General features: G+C 35.6%; 1 protein-coding gene across 3 annotated transcripts; it reads left to right on the forward strand.

Moving 5' to 3' along the window:
• Nucleotides 1-4089: 4089 nt before the first annotated feature.
• LOC143447794 (uncharacterized) lies at nucleotides 4090-19851 on the forward strand. 3 transcript variants are annotated; one of them, XM_076947776.1, is made up of 11 exons: nucleotides 4090-4318; nucleotides 15229-15372; nucleotides 16072-16147; nucleotides 16525-16563; nucleotides 16706-17178; nucleotides 17286-17394; nucleotides 17498-17603; nucleotides 17790-17958; nucleotides 18090-18199; nucleotides 18311-18369; nucleotides 18456-19851. In XM_076947776.1, exons 3-11 carry the CDS (start codon nucleotides 16089-16091, stop codon nucleotides 18580-18582), a joined length of 1251 nt encoding a protein of 416 aa, XP_076803891.1. In that variant the 5' UTR covers nucleotides 4090-4318; nucleotides 15229-15372; nucleotides 16072-16088; the 3' UTR covers nucleotides 18583-19851. The 3 variants fall into 3 exon arrangements, with proteins under 3 accessions (XP_076803891.1, XP_076803890.1, XP_076803892.1); XM_076947777.1 differs by lacking the exon at nucleotides 4090-4318 and having other exon boundaries at nucleotides 14287-15372; nucleotides 18456-18546; nucleotides 19229-19851; XM_076947775.1 differs by lacking the exon at nucleotides 4090-4318 and having other exon boundaries at nucleotides 14285-15372.
• Nucleotides 19852-21290: the final 1439 nt, after the last annotated feature.

Below are 21290 nucleotides of genomic sequence, written 5' to 3' on the forward strand. Positions count from 1 at the left end.
TCATTCAGTTTATTTTATAAGGCTTCTTTTTGCACTCTGTTACTTCACAAAACACTTTGAACTTGCTTGGATGTATATAGGTTAACGTCACTATTGCGATTGAAGTAATTTTTTCCATCTCACAGTACCCCTGATGAAACAAACTTATGTTTGCGAATGCTTGTGTGGAGTATAATAAAGTTAACCCTTAGAATGCTACCTTACCGGTATATTCTAAGTTTTATTTTATAAAAAGTTTAGACAACCTTAATTTTGAAATAATAACCGTTGTGATCAATAACTAACTTATCTTTTTTAATTCTGTTTCAAACAGCCATTGTTTCAGCTTTGTCAGGGAATGGAGTTATTTATAGAGAATTTTCGCAGATAGCAACGTTTCAGTTTTAGAACAGCGAAGTCAGTTATGAAGCGAGGAATAGAAGCTTATTTTTCGGCGTCAAAAAAGCAGAAAATTTTTTTAGTTTCCGAAATGGAGGCTGTGAACGGTGATGTAACAGAAAATGATCACAGTAACGTTCCTTGTTCTAGTAAACAGAATATGAAATGTTTATCGGACGCAGTGTCGGAAGGATGGTTATTAAACCAGTTACCTTCAAACTGATTTCCATGTACAATGTGTACGAGGGGCAAATGAACTGCGACTTCGACTGAAAAACAGCATTGGAAACGCTGCTATGCAGTTGAATTCCGCCTTTGCAGAGAAGCGAGCGAAGGATCGAGAGTGTTTGAAACGAATCCTCAAAGCAATTGAACACTTGTGACGACTTGGGCTAGCTTTGGGACACAGGGATAGTGGTGAGCTATATCCGTTGACACACCATTCAATGTGAAAAACTTTCGAGCTCTTCTCCATCTAATGATGCAATGCGGAGATTATGTATTGCAAAGACATCTAACATGTTCCTCGTAATGCGATGTACATATCTCCTAGTGCACAAAACGATATTTTCAATGCCAGTGAAGTCGTGCAGAGAAAGATCACCGTGCAAGAAGTGTGCAAGCCAAATGTTTTACCCTCATGGCCCACGAAACAACGGATTTTTCGAAACAAGACCAGCTGAGTATGAAAAAGATTTTTGCATATAACTTATGAAAGATTCTTGTTTTTCGCTCTTGCATCTGATCTTACAGGCGCAGATCAGCTTCTTCGAATTCTTAAAGAATCTGATTTAGATGTTTCTTTTATGGTAGCCAAAGTATAGGCCGGTGCTTTAGTTATGTCAAGGAAGTACAATGGTGTTCAAAAGCACGTGCGGAGCTTCTGCCCACAGGCAATCTATGTTTATTGCTCTGCTCATAATCTCAATCAGTGTCTCTCTCAGGCTACTTCTTGTATTGTATTCTTGTTTAGTATTGTAGCTGAGATGAGCACGCCCATTCAAGAGTCAGGTTTATCGGAGTTACTTAAGATACAACGTACGGCGGCTTCACAGGTATCAAACCTATCCGATATGTCACAATTCCATCAGATCCGCAGTTGCCTTTATGCAAACCACTGCAGTTTTCTTTGCAGAATCAATCGAACATAGCCTATGTCAGTTCTTCAGCAAACTATTGCGTCGAAATGCCAAGAGAGCTCCCGTACAAGGCTGCGACAACATTGGGAAACACGGTGGGTGGAGAAGCAGTTTGCTGCTCTCACAGTCGATGGATATCCTCTTAAAGAGTCAAGTTTCTACTTCGCTACAAATATCGTCTGTTGATATTCATCACGCGGTAGTGTCCGCGAAGAACTCAATTCACGCCCTGCATCCATGCGCGACAACGAAACGTGTAAATTTGTTCACCTGCATAGAAATTCTTTACGGAAGTCCGACTGACAAGTCCAGCTAACAAGTCCAGCTAACAAGCCCACCAATTTCATTGGCTATCATCAATGTTCACGCTGATATAGCCTCCACTTATTACAGAAGAGCAGTGTTTTATCCTTTTCTGGGTAGCGTAGTAGCTCAACTTAAAGAACGGTTTAGTTCTCAAACAGAAGCAACCCTTCATTTGCAATCATTGTTACCTCAATATTGCATCAAGTTTTCTTTTATTAGTATTGAAGTTGAACAATTTGGAGTTTAATGTCTTAGGTGGAAAACCTACTGGAAACGTCGAAATGAAAACTTTCCCATTCCAGCTGTAGATGTTCTGAAGAAGGCGATCTCCCTGCAGACTATTTCAGGTGTTTAAATTCTTTTGCCAATATTTACTTCATCTCTGGTAACCACTGCTTCAAATGCACGTTTCTTTGGTACTTTGAAGTACATTAAAAATGTTTGCGTTCCATCATGGGCAATACTCGTTTAAACGGTCTCGCTTCTTTGTACATTCATGGTGATCTGGTATTAAATTAGGCCAATATCATTGCTGAGTTTAGCCAAAAGAATCGACATAATATTAGCTACGAGAGTCATTTTTTGGGAGGCGCACAAGCACAAAAAGTACTAGCAGACCTAGTTGTGCTGGCGGAAAGGCGTGATTGCTAGCTGGTTTCAGGCTTTTGTGCATGTTGCGGCCAAGCGGCACGAGCTTCGATGCAGCAAACTGATGGGCGCGGTTGGAGGTTACATTTATTTTCACATGGAATGTTTTTATACATAAGCGCAGTATAGGTGTCAGCTTGGGTGCACTTGCTCAGTTGTGTATAGCCTAAGTAATGTTGTCTTAGCGATAGTCTAGCACAGTCGGCTCGGAGCCGAGTGCTGGCCTTGCAATAAATGCGGCTCATTTTCGTTGGAAAAGGCTTTAACATCATTTGCTCCTTTTCAGTGGAGCTGATGGACAGTTCTAAATTCGGGCAATATTATAAATAAAAAATCAAAAACACAAAATAACGAATATGTGACAATAGGAACTTGCACTAATTTTATAGCTAGCCTAGCCTTTATAGGCAGCTGTGACTCAGTGATGAGAAATTATTGCCTGGTTTAAGTACCATACCATAGATTTCGTGACAACTGTTAAGCAAATGGTATTGTATTACAATCTTTAATTCTCGGACTAAGGAAAGCCAGGTCTCTTATATTTTTGCACTCCAGATTTAAGGCCTGAATGGCAATGAGTTATAAGGAAATGCAGAATGAATTGTACTCAAATAATTCCTCAATGCTAATATAGGAGTGCAAAAGTAAAAAAAACCAGAAAGCCTAATTGTTGGAAACTCTAATGCTTAAATGATTAGATCTGGAGGTTTTCTTTATTCAAGGTCTGATGGACACAAATTGTTTTAGGGTCTATTGCAGAAGTGCATAACCAGATGACGTCACAATTTAGGTAGCAGGGGTCTAGTATACAAACGCATTACACGGCTGTGCACTAGACCCTTTTTTATTTGTTTTTTTTATTTTAGGTACATTATAGAAAGCTATAGATTTACTGTATTGCCCACGTTTGGCACTGCATAATGGCGACCAAATGCGGTCCATACTGTTCAGTATGAACATTTTATGTTCATCTTTTTGGAACCAGGTGTTCTAAGCGTAAACTCTGATCTGCAATAAAACTGCTATCTTTGTATGTCTGGTTATGCTGCCTGCAAAGTGCTGTGTTTGGTAATTTTGGCAGGTTTTTACGCGTCTTTTTGCCTCTAGGCAAATACTAGAGTATTCTCTGTAGAAACTGGTAAAATTTTAAGTAATATATGTCATTTACCCTAATAAATTTTGTGTAATCTGTTACAGAGGTTACCCTTCATATATGCTATTAGAGTACGACACTAGTACTTCAGTAATTGCATGATTTGGACAGCAGTAATTTGCGCGGCTCTCAGCTTGGTAGCGGAGTACTTAGAGCGCTGTTGCTGTTGTCATGCCCTTGCTGGATAAGCCGTTAATGATGCTTGCTCCTGTCCAATTCTGCTCAAAACTTCCAACTCTATCATATGCAATACACAAAAAAATCAAACGAACAAAAAAATAGACGTGTCTATCGGACTTCCACAAGGCTAACAGCTTGCTAACCATAAAAGAGTTTCTAAATTGTGCATGACTTTCTTCAGTCCATGGATAAAAGGTTATGATACCGTACCATACCTTAGTATCAATATCACTATGTACTGTGTAACTACAGGGTTAGTAAAGTAGTATTTTGTGAATACAAAGTTTTTGTTTTTGTCCAGTGTAATGCGATTGATAGTATGTTGCTTTCACTTGTTGGGAAACATTAATTTACGGAATATTGTTTTCCGTAGTTCTAGTGATTGATTTTCTGATATTTTGCATATGAGTTAATAGAAACATATAATCTATGTGGAAAGTGTGGAACATGAATGCGTGAGGTTTAGCAACATACATACCAAACTTTTTCACATTCGTTTTCTCACTGAGAAAAGGTTAGTAGCCCGGTTTTCCTTAAATGTTATGACATCATAACTTTTGAATGCCAGTAAGTTAGTATTCACCCTAATATCAGCGTGGATAAGTTAACTGGACCCCCTATTACTGTACATCATAGGCTTGTAGCATATTAAATAACTGCAATTAGCCCCTACAATAGTTGCAGATTTCAGGTATACCGGTATTCGATAAGAATATTTTGCTTGGCCAAATTTTGGTATTATTATTTTTTAAACAGCTTTTTAATTATGATACACACTTTGTTTATAATGCAATGTACTGTATATAATTTTATGTATCTTTTGCTTTGAAAATTTGTTGACAAAGGATATATGATCAATTCTTTACTGTTTTCTGTTCTTTCGGCTGTTTTTTCAGAATGGTAATTGCTAGGTTGTGATGTGTAGCTTTTAGCAGAGATTTGTTATTTTCAAATAACATGGTTTCATTGAGAGGTGTGATGTTAATTGTAAGTTTCAAGTGGCCTGCCTTGCTTGTATTAATTAATAAATAACAATAGAAAATAAATTTTTTCAAAATAAAAAGTTCTGCTTTTGACATGTAAAGCAATCCAAAGTTTGCAACAATGTTTTTCAACATTGAGTCTGCCAAGGTGGCGCAGGGGGTCCACAAGTTAATTCCTCATAAATAGCCTAATAAGAAACAATTTTGTAGGTGGAGTTCTGCAAGAAAGGAATTATTATTGCAGCTATGTATCCGCAAGAAGGAAAAGTTAGGAAACACTAGCTTGCAAGTTGCAACATAAAACTTCAAAAAGTTACTGATAAAAGTTTGCATTAACATGACATTTGATATTGCTTAATGGTATTCGTAACATACCCCATTACATAAGCTGTTTTATTAAACTTCAATTTAAAAGTTCATATTACCAAAAATTAAAATCCTACTTCGTCAAACTTTATTTTTGTGAAAAAGGCAATTAAACAGTTCCATTAACTCAGAAGCCGAGAATCAGTGTATTAACTTAGTTGTCGCTTAGTTTGTTGCCACTACTTGACTGGAAATAATTTTTACATTCAGTTATTTTTCCTGGCTCTTTGTTAAGCTAACGTAGAAGTTATAACATGGTGATGTAAGCATTTATAACCTAAATCTGACTTTAAATAACTAAAATCCACTTCATAAATGTCCTTTGTTACGGATTATAAAATGTATATATGCAATTTCATTTTGTAATATCTAGTTGCTTCAACTGAAGTTATTTCACTGACAAATTCTTTTTAGGTGAGCCATATTTAACTGTTTATGAGTGTCAAGCAATATGACCAAATATGGCATGTATATGGCATATATATATACAGTATATATATATATATTCATTTTGGATCACAAATTTTTGTCTCTGGTTTTATATGGTTTGCAATTGTTAAAGCCGTATCTACAGGTATCTATTTAAAAAGTTAAACTGTACTATGCAGCAATCACATTAAACTTCTATTTGAGCTAACTTAAAACATTCATCCATACCATAATGTAAAGACTTGTAGAAATGCCATTTATACTCTTAATTGTAAACGTTATGTTCTACTTCAAGTAAGCCTGGAGTTTATAATGTTGGAAAAGTGCGTATAAAGGGAATGGTAGCTTTTGGTCCATATTAAAGGACAAAAGAGGTGCCCCTAACGTTACGCTTCACTGAATTGGTAGGAGAAATATAAGCCACGCTTGAACCGATTTCTGTTTGATAGCTGGCTTGGATTTAAATTTCAGCTACTCAAAGACGTTGAATTTTATGTTGCCATTGTACCTAAACGTCTTCTGGCCTGTTGATCGTATTGCTATATTTTCAACATGCAATGCCAGGTTTCAATAGATTTTACAACATCGTTAACTAGCTTCTGTGTATTTAATTTTTATTATCTTTGTTTTTATAATAATCACAATGCTACCAGTACCATGATAACGATGTTTCAAATATTTTGCATAACTTTCTTATATGACAACGCGGTTGAAGTAACCACTAATATCAACATAAGTGCAACTGAATGAAAACTAACGTACCCTTTTTGACATTTTGTATTGATGATATTCACGCACTTCATATGTTGTTTATTAAATATTTCCTTAAACTTTTTTCAAAGTAATGTTAGGAATTGTTATTTCGAATTATACCGCATTAGTATATTTAATATATATATTTTATCTTTTAACTTTAACTGTCAGTTATTTGTATATATCTTTTCTTGATTGAAAAATGTTGAGAATCACAAGTTAGTTAGTCTGGAGGTAAAAATTTACAGAAATTTTGCTTTGGGAATTTTTGACACTTTCAAAATTTGCACCATTATGACGGAAATTTTCCTTTTATTCAAGCCTGATTATGACCTCATTCAATAAAAGATATCTAGTCGTTTACTATGAACACGACACGCTTTACTTCGAACAAATACAATGAAATAATTAATGCTTTTAATTATGTATGCCATTGAGTCATCACGCACAAAAATAACCGTTGTGACGCTTATTTTTCGACAAGTATCCGCAATAACGTCCTATGTACTTTCACCGCTTTTTCCCAAATTATGATCATGGATTTTATGTCATTGCGTTGTTAAAAACATATTATTAGTAGACGTATGTGGTTTTGTTCTAAAGAAATTCGGTTCTTTTCAGGTAATGATTTTATTGTAACGAAGAAAATCGAGCTGTCGCAACTTGCTTACTCATTTTGTCATTCGTGCAATGTAGAACGTGTCTCGGTCTCATAATAATCCATTCAGCCTTTGTCTCTTTTCTTCGTGTTGATGAGTAAATGTCTACTGTGCTGATTCGCTTGACCTCTTTTCACAGCAAAACGTTGTTTTATAACTATAACGCCTTTTATTTTCAACTTGGTCTTTTTCAACGAAATATCTTATATTTTTTCGTACTGCTGCCGTTTGCAGCCTTTTCTGCCTCATATCTTCGAAGTGAATTATATAACGACGCTTTTTTGCCATATACGTGAAAATAACTATATAAGTGTAGGTTATTTCTCTCAAAATGTTCGCTCAACTCTTGTTTGACATCAATCCAGTTTTTCGCCCTATTAACAGTTGTGACGACATCCGATTGGAATGCGAAGATTTATAACTCATTGCATACTTCTACGTTAAAGATAAAAAATAGTTGTCGATTACGCCTTCTGCGGGAAAACCACCAGTTATGAATCATTTTTGTCAGGCGATTTACTACGAGCGTACTAGCACGTGTGTTCGATTGAGTTGCTTTTTGTGTAGTGATGGTAAAACGTGGTTTCCAACTTACATTCCCTATGTAAGATTTCTAATTTTACGTTTAATGATATCGGTCATATGATATGCGATCAGTAAGGCATTAGGTAGGTGCGATACCATTTTTTGTGCAAAAATTAGACCAATAAGGTCGTAATGCGTTCTGAAGAAAGTGACGTTTTGGTAGCAAGACCGCCATTGAGATTTTTGAAGGTGCCTTTCATTTCAGTGAAAACTAGCTGTCAAGTTAAAATGCGTTTGTTTAATAGTAATTCCTTCATTCTGTTTTAAGAGCGACGGTTTGGCCCTGTGCGTAATTTGATCCAAGGTAGTAAGGTTTTGTCTAATTAAAGTTGATATGTAGTAAACGACGACAAGAGAATTAAAAGAACGCGAAAAAGCAAAAACTTTTACTAAAACGTGTTAAGAGTATGTGAAGGATCGGAGACTGAGAAGGATTTCAATTCAATTTCAGTTTTTTTTATTTAGTTCCTGGTTTCCAAAATGTGAGTGAATCAGTACTCGACACGTTTACGATCAACGGTTGACGTCACAAATTTCACCAGCCCGTACATTGGTTTGTGACTTTGTTTCCTTGATTATTCCATTTCGTATTACGGCAACCCAGTTTTTATACAGGACTTGTTGTAGCCGAAATCAATCTAAGATAGATGCCTGAGCAACGTCACCTTGACAGTTGTTACGGTGCAGGTTTTAAAATGCCACTCATTCTTCTTTCGATGAAAAGTTCGTCAACAGGCCGCCATTTTCCGATATAAAATCCTGTAGAATAGGCCACGATGGCCTGAGCAAACGCGGGCTCCTTGCTACAGTCCACTCCCGGAAACCAAATGTATGATCACATTCGTTTGTTACATCTCAACGCAGCACTAGTACTAGTGCGCTTATCGCTGTTGGCACGACATATGGTCAACGGGTCGGCAATGTTTATTATTATAAAAACCAATAATAATTGGCTTGCATGCCAGCATAAAGTTAGCTATAGGGAGCAGTGTGTGTCAAAGCATTGTGATGTCAGCAAACAACCACACCTTCACGTTACCAAGGACGGACGCAACTTTTTTAAACTTAGTAGCAGTTTGGTGCTCAGACTTATTTTTTAAGTGTACGTTAGATCAAGACAAACCTGTTTTCTTACACTATTTTTCTCTGAAATTATACACCGTAGCACAGGCTAGCGAAAAGAATAAAATTTTGATATGGAGTAGTCACGATTCATATGAGGTCAAACGTTTAATAATATTGAGTAAAACTTAGTTCAAAATTTTGAGCGCGTTTGGTTTTGTATCTCCTTATCTATTAATGAAGGATGACGAATACAGCTCAACAATCTGCCTTTTTCATGCGAAAGTTGTCGAGTCTCTGGCTTTTACGTTGACTCGTGTTTTTGCAAAAAAACTTGCTGACACGCCAAAGTTCGGACTAGTGATAATTTGTTGTGTAGTGTTTAAGGTCCTTTGGTCCTTTACCGTCTAGGATAGTTGCTTAAAATCTAAACGTTCTTTTTTATAAAAAGGAAATGCTTAGATATGAACGTTCATACAAGTTCATACCATGTTTACGCGTTTGTTAAAGATCAAAAAGCGCGATATTGACGTTGAAACGCAATCATTTTTTCGGAATTGTTTAAATTACTAAGAGGTAGAGTTTTACTATCCAAAATTTGCAGAACTTTGTTACTGAGGAATACGTTTTACGAAACATAGTGCTTTACTGTTTTTAATTATATACACTTTCACAGTCAATGTTTAGGACGCTAAAAATGGTGTTCTAATCGGTACATTACGATACTGGCAAATTTTTCAAGGATTATGTATAAGTTTTCACACTCAATTACTATGATTTTGAATATTTCAGAAGTTAATTGATTCATAAACATGAGTATTATATCGTTATTTGCCTTGTAGGCTGTAGCAATGGCTGGATGCATGAAATGGTCATTAATGCGCTCACTGCGGCGCAAAAATAGAAGTGGGTAGTGTGTAACCATAAATGGTGGTTTGCTGCAGAAATTGTTCAACTAGAGAGCGCGCAACTCATGAATGGTACGCATGGTTCGTGCAGGAGATAACCGTCATTAAGAATTAGCAAAGGTAAATAGCTGGTTGATTGTGTTTTGAATTTCGTTATTGCTGAACATTGATGTATATCCAAGCTCTGTATGCAAAAATGTGTAAAACCTCTTCGCAGAGAAAATACCATAATACCATTATGGCAGTTGTCCATATAACATGTTGTTAACCACAGTTCTGCAAGAAACGAACGTAGACAATTAAGCATGGCTGGCATGAAGATGGTTCGAATATGAAATTTGGGGCACATACAAATACTAACAACAGAAAAATATCACCAACGTAATAAGTCAAATTGTTCCTGAATAATTTTATCATAACGATATGTTCACGCTTACATCCCAGATTCCCAGTCATGTTGCAATCAACTAAATACGCCGTTTGTCACAATCTGATATAGCATTTATTTTAGGATATTTTATGTGATGGTCCTATTCCTTTGATTAAAGTAACATAAATATCCCCGTATTCAGTTACGTACAAAATGATTGAAATAGAAATAACTCACTTCCTTTTGCGTTTCCAATGTACTACTTGAGTCGACGATGTTACTGTCAATGTTACAAGCTGGTATTATGTCATGAGTAGCTAGCTGTATAGTATTAGTAAGTAGCTTAGTTGCCAATCCTAACCTGACTTGGTTTTGCGTCAGGTTTGAATGAGTCGTGTGATTCCACTTCCAATATTTTGCCTCGTAACAGGTCGTGTTTGTGTATTATTCATTAATTTGTCTTATTTCAATATTTGTTTATTTACTTCGCAATCACAATATAGTCGATATGTAAAGTTATATTGAATCTTTCCGTTAAACTGCGTGACTTGCGATGAGCTTCGACTACTTCATAGGGTAACGTACGAAATTTTCAGTTGCACTTTATTAGAATGCGGAAACATGTCGCGCTCGATTCTTCGATTTGTTGTTAGCAAACAATGTTAACTAAATAACTTTGCACGTCTAATAATCCTTCATACGAACGTTGCTCGCATTTTTAATATTTTATCATCCAACTCAAAATTCTTGTAACTGGTTTCATGACAGAAATTTTGTAATAAAATTTCTTTCAGCGCGCCCACACTTATTCCATCAAAGGAATAAAATCGACACCGAGCAATATCATATGCTAGAATGCTAGCTGTTGGAGTAAGACCAACAAAAATGAAACCATGTATGAAAACTTCTATTTTTGAAAGAATTGTTTAGTTTATCCCATTTAGATCATATTGTGGTGATTAGTGATGGTATTACTGCCATTGTGCTATGTCGGTTTATGTAGCAGTCCACGTTTTGCGGTCGTGGACGTATGTAAAAGAGTTATAATTATTTGCCACCAATGTTTTAACATGACATTCGGTATACTAATACAATCTGTAAGCAGAATTTGCTCTTAAGGAAAGTTTTAACCAAGGAAAAATACACCAAATTACCTTCAAGAGTTACCGCTGTGTTTGTTGTTTCGACAGTATATTGAATTTTAGTAAAGTCCTACTGATTAAAAATAGATATCATAATATGTTTCATTTCTGTTCCTTAATTTGGTGTTCTTATGATAATCAGGCTACAAGCACTGAGCGAAAGTGCAGAATAAAAGAAGCTGCAGTTGAACTATTCAAATGTTAAAGTAAGGTAATACAGTGCGGAGTTTTATTACTTCGTGAAATAAATTAAACAATATGGAACCGTTTGATTACTTTAAATGCAAACGCACACACACCTGCATACCTTCGTGAATACACACAGCTGCGTTGAAGCGATTCACAAGCACGTTAACCAAAAGGACTGGTAGTGCGGGCAGTCCAGTCTTTCGTATTATCGCATTGATGTCCGCCTCTCAACGCAAGCACACACGTGCCCTAAATTTTCGGTTGGCCACTTAGATTAGGTGGTGTCACATGTTGTACTAATGTCCTTTTTTTGTTTGTTGGAGCGTGAACGCCCAGAACATTTTATTATTAACGCGTTAGCAAACATTATTTATTTATCCATTTGCGTACTAGCTCTCTGTTTTCCTTAACATTGCTTTAACAGAGTCGGTGTAATAGTTGAAAGCTTTTGCGCAGTTTAGCGATTTACATCAATCATGACGCTTTTTAGACGTCATGTTTACAGTTATTTTGTTTTCAGGATAACTTTACCTATTAAAATGTATAATAACTGTTGTTGTATTGCAATAATGTTTTTGCTATTTCGAAAACGGTTAAAATATATTTCTGATACGTTATTTATTTTTCGATCTTGGTTTTTAGAGAAACTTTGCCAATTTCCTATTATCTGGAAACCCGAGTATCTGTCAAATTCTTTTCCTTTTCGATTTATGTGTACTTAATATGCTAATTTACCGGTTTTCCGTTCATTTCGCAGATCTCACTCTAAAGAATATAAAACCAATTTTGCACTCTTGCATAAACTCCTTCGCTTATCCAGGCACCAATTAACCACAAGCCGCAACCAATGTTGCGCCAAAGGTTTATTTAGAAAGTTTAGGGCATGTGAAACTATTAATTAAACAAACATCCCGCACCATGTGCACAGTCTTTTAGAGGTGTAGTATCATATTTAGCCATTTGGAACTGTTAGTCAGAACCACTGAACAGAAGCAAGCTTCGTTAATGCCTTGCCCAGGGGCATTACATCAAGAGCATTGGGTATCGAACACACGCTGAGTTATTGCAAGCCCTGGGCTCTAACCATTCGGCTACCGAGCGGACAAAAATTTGTTGATAATCTTATTAGTTATTCACTAGTAATTTTTTATAACAAGTTGTGGATGCTTCTTTCCAGAAACCAAAAGAACTCTAGTAATGGGGCCAACAAATTGTTGAGACAACTTAATGTGTTTGTTTCTTGTCCAGTTGGTCGTGAGTTGCGCTGGTTTTAAATACGACATTCCAAAAATTGCACGACTTGTGCAATAAGATAAGATTTGTGCCCAATTTAGGAAACTAGAGGCTAAGTTATTATAAGCTGCGCCCAAAGTTTCTTGTAACGAAATGACTCCGATCTGGCAGAGAAATTCGCACCGTTACACTTGCCCTTATTGCATATGAGACGTTACCTTTCCTTCCTGTTAAACGCCTGACTGCACCCCGCACGTTCTTTTTTTCGCTTTTTACCGACCAATTTTGCATAGATTTCTTCCTTCTGCACTCTGCAGTACGTAACGTCTAGTGGCAAGAATTTTGGAAAATGCTTGGGCTTGTTTATCTGACATTACGTGAACAAGATATTCATTTGTTAATAATCCGTGCATTGGCAGTTACGTTTTCGGAACTGAGAGAACGACATTTCAAAGTAGACCAGCTTGTCTTCTTAATTCTAGGTAATCTGGCGTGTTGGTCGTCACGTTTCAAAAGAATCCGATTAATTTCAAGCAAACTAATGGGCAGGTATATGTTGAAGGTCATTAAAAGAAACTGTTATTAGTTGGAAATTTCAAGTGGAACAAACTCGTGCCGACATTTATAAGTTAGAGGGTGGCACTTTGCAATATATTTTTTGGGAAAGTGACTTGTAATATTGCAGAATTGCCCTGTAAACCGTGGATGGGTTATATTGCCAGTGCGTAATGGTACTATGTTCATTCGTTTATCTTTCGCTCACTTTAGTTTTTATATAAAGTTTGCTGTAATAAAAAAAGGTTTGTAAACAGTTTGCTGAGAAAGGGTTCCTTAAATTGCCCTTAAAAAGGGATGATTTTCTTCCCACGCCATTATGCTTCAAGCCCCATAGAAGATCTGCCAATTAATGGCAGATGGCAAATCTTATACAAAAAATATCCATAATGCTTCAATAAGCTTTTAGCACTTATACCTCTTAACACCCATGACCTTCTTCATATTTGCACACAGGGTGCTAGCCCAAGGATGTCGTTGGTGTATTAATATTGGTAACGTGATTTGTTTTGTCTGACAAATGGCAAAGGCTTTCTGCTCGCGAAAATTTTTGCTAAGTTTATCAGTTTGTTTTTTTCTTAGCGAACTCTGTAACTGCAATAAGTTTTTTGAATTACATTAAAGACGACCAACTGGGCTTAGTTATGGCGCAAGCGCGTTTGTGGAAACAAGAATAGATGGTACTTGACTAAACTCACGCGATATTTTTGGAGGGAGTGCCATACTCATTTAATAGGCAATATGCAAAATTGTTGTCGTTTCTCTGGATTGATTAATTATGTAAAGAGAATTTTACGTCAACCTGTTAGACTTCTGCGTTACTATTGCCTGTCATTATTGCTATATTATTATGTTGCGTGGATCGTTGAAGAGAAGTAGGTTAAAATTTTCCCGTAGTGAACAGTTGTGCGATATTGCGATTGTGTTGTTGATTGGCAACGCGTTTTGTGTGGATATTAAAACTACGTGCTTATGTTGGCAGTTCATTGCGCATGTCTTCAAATATTTAATAGGCCTACTCTGTACTACGTTAAAACGTGAGCTCTTTGATAACTTGTCTCTAATTGTTTTCTTGTTATAGGGAAACGGAGAATTCTTTGAGTGTTTTAACAAATTAGTCTCTTCGAAATGAAACTGCCGAGTAAGAGATTGTGATAACAAAAGCTGCAAGCTTGTGCTGATGATTTGCTTACGGACCGCTGTAATAAATCCCTATGTAAGGATGTCTGGCATTAATGTGTTGCTGCTTCTTATCCTTTGTAAAACAATTAACATATAAATGACATATTGAATATGCGTTAATAAACTGAAATTTGGAATTGGTATTGGTGTGAAGTGTGCAATTTAATTGCTCGAAAGTATGATTTCATTTTCTTTTGTTCATTCAAAGATCCAGGAATGTTGGTCAGAAATACGTTATGTAACAAATGCGCGACATAGAGAAAAATTCCAAAATTTAGTTTCCCGCTATCGTTAATATGTTAATAATTAGGTTGATAGAAACCTAAGATGCGCAATTTTGCGTATGCGTATGCGAGTTGGCAAAGAATGGATTTAAAATAGAGAGTTACTTAATATTACTTTCAGCGTCATGGCCATGGTGCATGAATGGAGAATTTTTGAACAGAAATTTCCCTTAATAATAATTACAGTACCTTCATTATTGTATCAGTATTTTTTCGTGGGATATCATAAACTGTTTTTATAAATATTTTATAGTGTGTGGTCTTGGAAAATAAGCAGGTTCCCAGTAAAAGTGGTAAGAGACTTTATACCTTATAAGACTTCAGCTTTCAATAAGTAAGATTCAAGTTCAATGTATTATACAGGGATCATGTATCACGATGTCACCTTAAATCAGCTACTGATAAATTAACAAAAATTAAAGAATTGCAAAGCAGATCTTCCAGTTTTCAATCAACAAAACGACAGTGCCTTGAAAGATGTGTGTGTTTGGATGCCGAATGGAATCATTACAAAAAAAATCACTTGCTTATTCAATGTGATTTAGCCCAGTCAAAGTTTTATATATGCAAATCTTAAGGGTCTTTTGTTAGTACTACGAGTTAGCCTATTGTGTCAGTAACCTGGTATGCCTGTTAAAATGGTTTGGAAGATTGTATGTGTAACGTTTTTTCTTTTTTTGCAGGTTCAATCGTATATTAAGTTCTTTATTTATTTGATATTTAGTTATTCCATCGGGTACATGAATAGCAGTGGCCGAGTTTAAGTTTGCTTCCAATGTCACTGGATTTTTTTGAAGTTTCATAAAGTGCAGTGTATGGTTTTCCACTCTTAAAAGGCATAGCAGTTTTATTTTTTAGCTGCCAAGAGGTAAGAATTAATTTATAGATGTATATAGATTAATTGTTTATATTGTTATCTAGTTAACATTTCATGGATCTTTTAACGTTTATGGCAATGACTATTACCATTTTCAATTTTTTAAGGTTTTACTTTGGTGACTTGTATGAAATTTAACAGACTGCAACTTTTAAAGGCTAACAGCTAACTTTCTTCTGTTATTGCAAAAGCATAAATTTTGAGAGACTGTTTTGGTTCCTCAAAACACCTTAAAAACACTGGTCAGCTTATTTAATCATTATTCATTACATAGTTTGTACATGAGCTGTGTACCCTGTCGTTTAGATTGTCTTCGTACATTTTGTTATTTATCATGTGTCAGTTGAGGCTTAGAATACTAGACTAACTTTGTACCGTATTAACTCTGCAGTATAAAATGTTACACATATACAGCATTTTTAGTCAGTACTTCGATAATTTAATATCTGTTTGTTAACAAATTTATACGTACTGCATATTGTGTTAGCTTTATTTTTCATATGATAAAATAATACGTTAATTTGTTGCTTCTTTTGTGTCTATTAAAACTGTTAATTGTTTTAAAGTGTGGTTTATAGTAATTTGATCACCGTTCGTTTTCCATTCCAGTGAATTGTATATATGTATAGGTTATATATGCCTGATATATAATGATTATTGCAATACTGTATGTATTATTGCTATTTGCAGAAATATTTTCCCATACTATGGAGGATCCAATCAAAAGAAGAGAGAGGCATTCAAGAAGCCCACTTAGTAGAGAAAGGTATTTTGGTGTATTTGTGTCCAACATAAGCAGTATTTTGCATTGCTGTAAAGAGCGATGGGCATACTTGTCAGTATATCGCTATTCAATACGATCTCTGTGACCAGGTCAAATCAAATATTATTTTGTCAAGTGGTCAGGGGTAGAATTGACAAGAATCGTGAAAGGCATTTCTAAAAGTTTATTAACATCTTCATAGTTTCATTTGTTCAAGCATTTTCATTAAAAGCCATCTGTGAACTATTTATACAACTGTAGTTTATTAGTAAATACAGTACTGTATATATGTGCTTAATCTCCCTGCCCGAGTCTTAATATGCAAGTATACTTGGTGCAGCATTATATTGCATATTATACGGTTGTTGATTTTGTTTCAGATCTGTTCGAAGAAATTCAGATTGTGAACCTTTCTTTGGGTTAGTATGTGTTGGCTGTTTATTTAAATAGTTCTCTGAAAACATGTCATCTGGCGATAAAACCAACTAGCCCTGTTATAGCAAGAATGTAATGACATGTTCTGGCTCTGTTTCAGTGTTAATGCTTGTTGTGATCTTGCAGATGCAAAAATGTCAGGGACAACTTTCCAAGCATCAAAAATCCTACCTCAACATCAAACTATGCCAGTCAAAATACCTCTTTTGCTCATCTGGAGAATACTCAACTTGATATTAGTACTGTTCAAGCTCATTCATGCCTACCACGGTGTTGCACCTCCACAGATACGGATCTATGCACTAACAATACATTGGATCACTGCTCCACATCACGCATGATGTGTGAGCATTCTGGCTCAATGTCAGCAAGCGACGATGACGAGATGAATGTTGATAGTCCTGACTCTGGTTACTTTACTACTCAAAATAGTACTTCAGGAAATGATTTCTTTGATGAAAATTCTAAAAGTGACAGTTTTGATGACATTTCAAAGCCCCTTATTTCCAGAACATCATCATTAAGTGGTGATCTTGTTGAAGAAAATCGCCTTTGCCTTGTACCCCCACCGAAACTAGAATCTTTTCCACCTCAGAAAGGTAATTTATCTGGCTGATGTTGTCAAAAATTTCATTTTATTTGTCTCTAAAGCACTTAAACTTGTTTCTAAATTGAAGAAACTCAATATATGTAACCTTTTATGCAGAAACACCGATGTTGCTTTGCAAATGGCATGCATGTAACATTAATTTTCCTTCAAATAGAGAAATGCATAATCATATTAGCAGTGACCATATTGATTTATCCATTAAAAGGTGAAGGTTTTTATTTTTTCTGCCCAGCATGATAACATTAAATACCCACTAATTGGCTTTTAACAATGATGGTTAGTTTTACTATTTTACTATTCTGTTATAGCTACTGTTGCTTATGGCAAGGCTGTAAAGTTTACAAAAAACCTGCCAGAAGTGTGAAGTGGTTAAAACAACACATTTCCGTTCACACTGGTGAAAAGAGGCTAAAGGTAATAATGTTGTGGTGTGCCTTATTGTTGCCTAGTAGGTAGTATTAGATTTCGATAAATAGTTGTAAGTGATCATATTGCGTTAATCATTCAATAAAATCTTTTGTTAAAGCGTTTTTTAGAGGTTTTCTAATGCTATACTATCATATAGAATTGTTTCATGAAACTTAAGTCTTACTTTCAAAGTGTTTCATCGATGGATGTGATGCAAGTTTTAGTTCGCAACAGGGCTTTGCTCGTCACGTTCCGTCACACTTTCGTGAAGTTCATCTTCCTAAGGCGCAGGTGCCTCATCAAACCGAAAAGCGTTTCCTTGTTAAAAGACGAAAAATAAAAAATAAAAAGAAAGCACTTGGTAACAACAAATCTTACATGATATTATTGAGGTTTGGGTTAGACTGACATATTGGCCTTATAGGTTTGCCGAATCTTTTTCGTTTTCCTATTATGTTTACTGCTTGCAAAGAATATATGTCGATTTCTTAGCAAACATTCACGATTGTATGGACCAAAAAACTGTGAACGTGATTCTTGGGTCCTTGGTGAAGAAGAAAGCCTTTTCGGTGACATCGCAGTCCACTTCGAGTCTACCAAAAGTAATTTTATAATCGCTGAGTGCGATTTTGTATAATATTTCCATGCGTCATACGTAGCTCTTTGAACTTTTGATTAAACTTTTAACTCTCATTAAACCCCATACTGTTTAGGTTATGTGCAAGCGTCATTGCAGCAAAGGTTTTAAATGGCACTTAACGTCAGACAATACGTAAGTGTACAAATTATTGCCTCCGGCCGATGTTCTGCTAGTTTTCAAAATATATCGTGCGTTATTGATTGCGTACACTTTTGCAGGTGGATTAGATCGAATGCAGAAGAAGACGATGATTTCAGGAGCGGAATTTTGTTCTTTCACAAACCAATACCTCGATGTCGAAAGCGCAAGGTAACAACACACTTTTGTGATAATAATATCAATTGATCTATTTTTAGACACACGAGACATTTCCGCTTATCCTGTTAAAAGCAATTAGGAACGCTTTCTTTATGGTCATTTGAAAACAAACAGAACAGGGACAATAGTTATAGGCAAAAGCATGGTTCATATTTGTCCAGTTAACTTAAATAATCTATTTTTCAACGATATTTGTGTGCTAAGGCCTGGATTCCTAGAAGAAAAAACATAGTCAGTACTCATTACATTCGTATATATCGTGGCAGCAGACGTTTCGATCTTCGCTTGTTGTCAATCACTGTAGAGTGTAGATCAAAGGTGTGACATTGACACATTTTCTGAATATGAAAATCATAAAATTGTCGAAAGCGGAAGTGAAAATACAGCCAAGTTTGTCTCCTTGTTGCTTGTGATCGCTTCATTAACCTTAGTTTGCGCATGCTCCATGCTACATAAAAATTCTAGGCTACTTTCGTTTGAGATACGTTGCTGTTGGTTTTTACACTCTTTATTGTATGGGTCTATGCTCACCTTTGGGTAGCGGTTCAGTGTGTTGTCTAGGGACCAGATTTTGACGGATATACTGTTGATACATCGTGGTAGACTCTTGTTATGAAAGCAATATATTGCTTTACGTCTTAGGTTTTAAACTTCTTTTGCTATTTTTGCACAGGTTGCCGAATGACTGCATTTATTTGCATGTAGTGGAAGCTATTTTCTTTGGAGTCACTAGAAAATTTTATTCAACACAAAATTGTCTTTAATTAGTATTCATTGAACTATCATTTGTAATTAGAACAAATTATTACTAGAATAATTGTTTCCAGTAGCAACAATTTCTATTTTCCCGCATTTCATGCGTTTTGTTACTGCAGACATCACTGAGTTGCATTTTAGAAAATATTTACTGTGAAGAGGCCTTCCCTACATTCCCAGTTTGGCAGGAGTCGCATTTCTTGACCAGCATATCACTTTGTTATTTGTTTGAATTAGATCTTTTTTCTTGTTCTTTGTATTTTTTGTAAATTATTAGTTTTTTATCCACAATACTTAGTAAGTGTGGATTGTGTCAAAGCGTGGAGAGCGTGATATTAGACTGGCTCATAAATTCGTTTCTCTGGAATTCATGTTGATCACAATTTTTTTTCTCTTTGTATACGTAGTGAATTGTAGGCGTAAATTCTTCTATTTGGACAGAAGTTTTACTGTTGCTCGGAACGCTTGTATTGTCTTGTGCTGTTTTTTGTTCTTATTTTACGTATACAAGTTTACTACAATAGAAAAAAAACTAGCAAACCGTTGTGATTTAATCTTTAAGAAAGACTTAGAAATTATGTATGAATTTAAACGTTCGATAACAGGTTTACGTCAGAGAGTATTGTCGTTGCCAGAGATTTTTTTTAAGAATTTATGAAGCTAAAAATTATATCGTAAAACTTGATTTATTTATTACAAGGCAATTATTTCCACAACTTGTGCAACGTAGGCTACTGGCATTGCGTGACACTTATCGTCGGTAATTGTTAGCTTGCAGTGAAGAAGCGAAGATTCACTAAAAGAAAAAAAATGTGAATAAGCTGTGTATGAACAGAACAGATATGATTGAAACAAAAAACTTTAATCTACCTTCTAATTTAAATATTATACATGAATTAAGCACAAAATAACTAAAATTAGCTTTTTTCATTCTGAATTTGATAACGTGACTGATTTTTTATAACGGATTGCGTGACCTACTTGTATGTGGCGTCAAATGTGCAATTAGTCGATTACGCATACGAGAAAGCGGCCTATAGAGCTGGGCTCGAGTGTGCTCCTTTTTTAAAGATGGTCCCGATAGCGACGCTCATTTTTAAGTAAAAAAAAAACGTAACCACGAGTGCGCTCTTTTTCTTGGTAGGATGCAAATGCACAATATGTATACAAATAGTTAAATTTAAAAAAATTGTTTTTTACTGCTTTAAGACTATTTTTTGCAGTGAATAAAAAGTGTCATTTGAGATTAATTTCATGCCACAATAATCACCTGATAACCGTGATGGCGGTTCGATATAACCGCTTTGCTTTCCAAGCTGATAATAATGATAGAGAAACTCACACAGATGAGCAGAGTTGTCAACATGTGGTACTGTAATTTGCTTCATGTTGCCTTTATCTTATAGCTTAGGCTACCCGATATTTGCTTTAAACGTAAAGAATAATGAATTAATGAACGTCGACATCTACAATTCTGGAAGGTTGTTTTTAATTCTCTACTCGTCTATTAACCATTTGTTGCAAGTGCGTCCAGAATAAAACTTTTCATCACCGGATTTCATGACATTTCCTAACATTTACAACAAATAATGATAAGCATTTATTTAGTCGGCTCGGCAGTCGATCTGTGGTTCTAGTATTGGTCTCGCAATTAATGCGCCCCGTGCCCGACACCCAGTGACGCGATACTGTTGTAATGCTCTTGTATGGGCAAGGAAGGCAGTTAACGACATTTGCTCCTGTTCATTGGAACTGTTAGACAATTTCGGACAATACTTTATATAAAAATCAAAAACCAAATAAAAAAGATGTGACAATCGGAAATTGGAAACGATATAACTCAGTAACTGGGGCTCGATCGATGAGGAATGTTTAAGTCATGCAAAAATCCTACTCAACCCGAGGATAAAGATTATCATAAAATACCTCCAAGCAATTATTAGGCTACAGTAAGACACACGTTTTACAACGCAAATATG

The sequence above is a fragment of the Clavelina lepadiformis genome, chromosome 1 (genome assembly GCF_947623445.1).
Source record: "Clavelina lepadiformis chromosome 1, kaClaLepa1.1, whole genome shotgun sequence".
Classification (NCBI taxonomy): Eukaryota; Metazoa; Chordata; class Ascidiacea; order Aplousobranchia; family Clavelinidae; genus Clavelina; species Clavelina lepadiformis.

What these genes read in the sequence shown, in the direction of transcription:
- LOC143447794 (XM_076947776.1), top strand. Translation starts at nt 16,089, where the DNA reads ATGGAGGATCCAATCAAAAGAAGAGAGAGGCATTCAAGAAGCCCACTT. An exon ending in CCACTTCGAGTCTACCAAAA is followed by an intron (nt 18,200 to 18,310) that starts GTAATTTTATAA and finishes CATACTGTTTAG; the next exon opens with GTTATGTGCAAGCGTCATTG. An exon ending in CACTTAACGTCAGACAATAC is followed by an intron (nt 18,370 to 18,455) that starts GTAAGTGTACAA and finishes ACACTTTTGCAG; the next exon opens with GTGGATTAGATCGAATGCAG.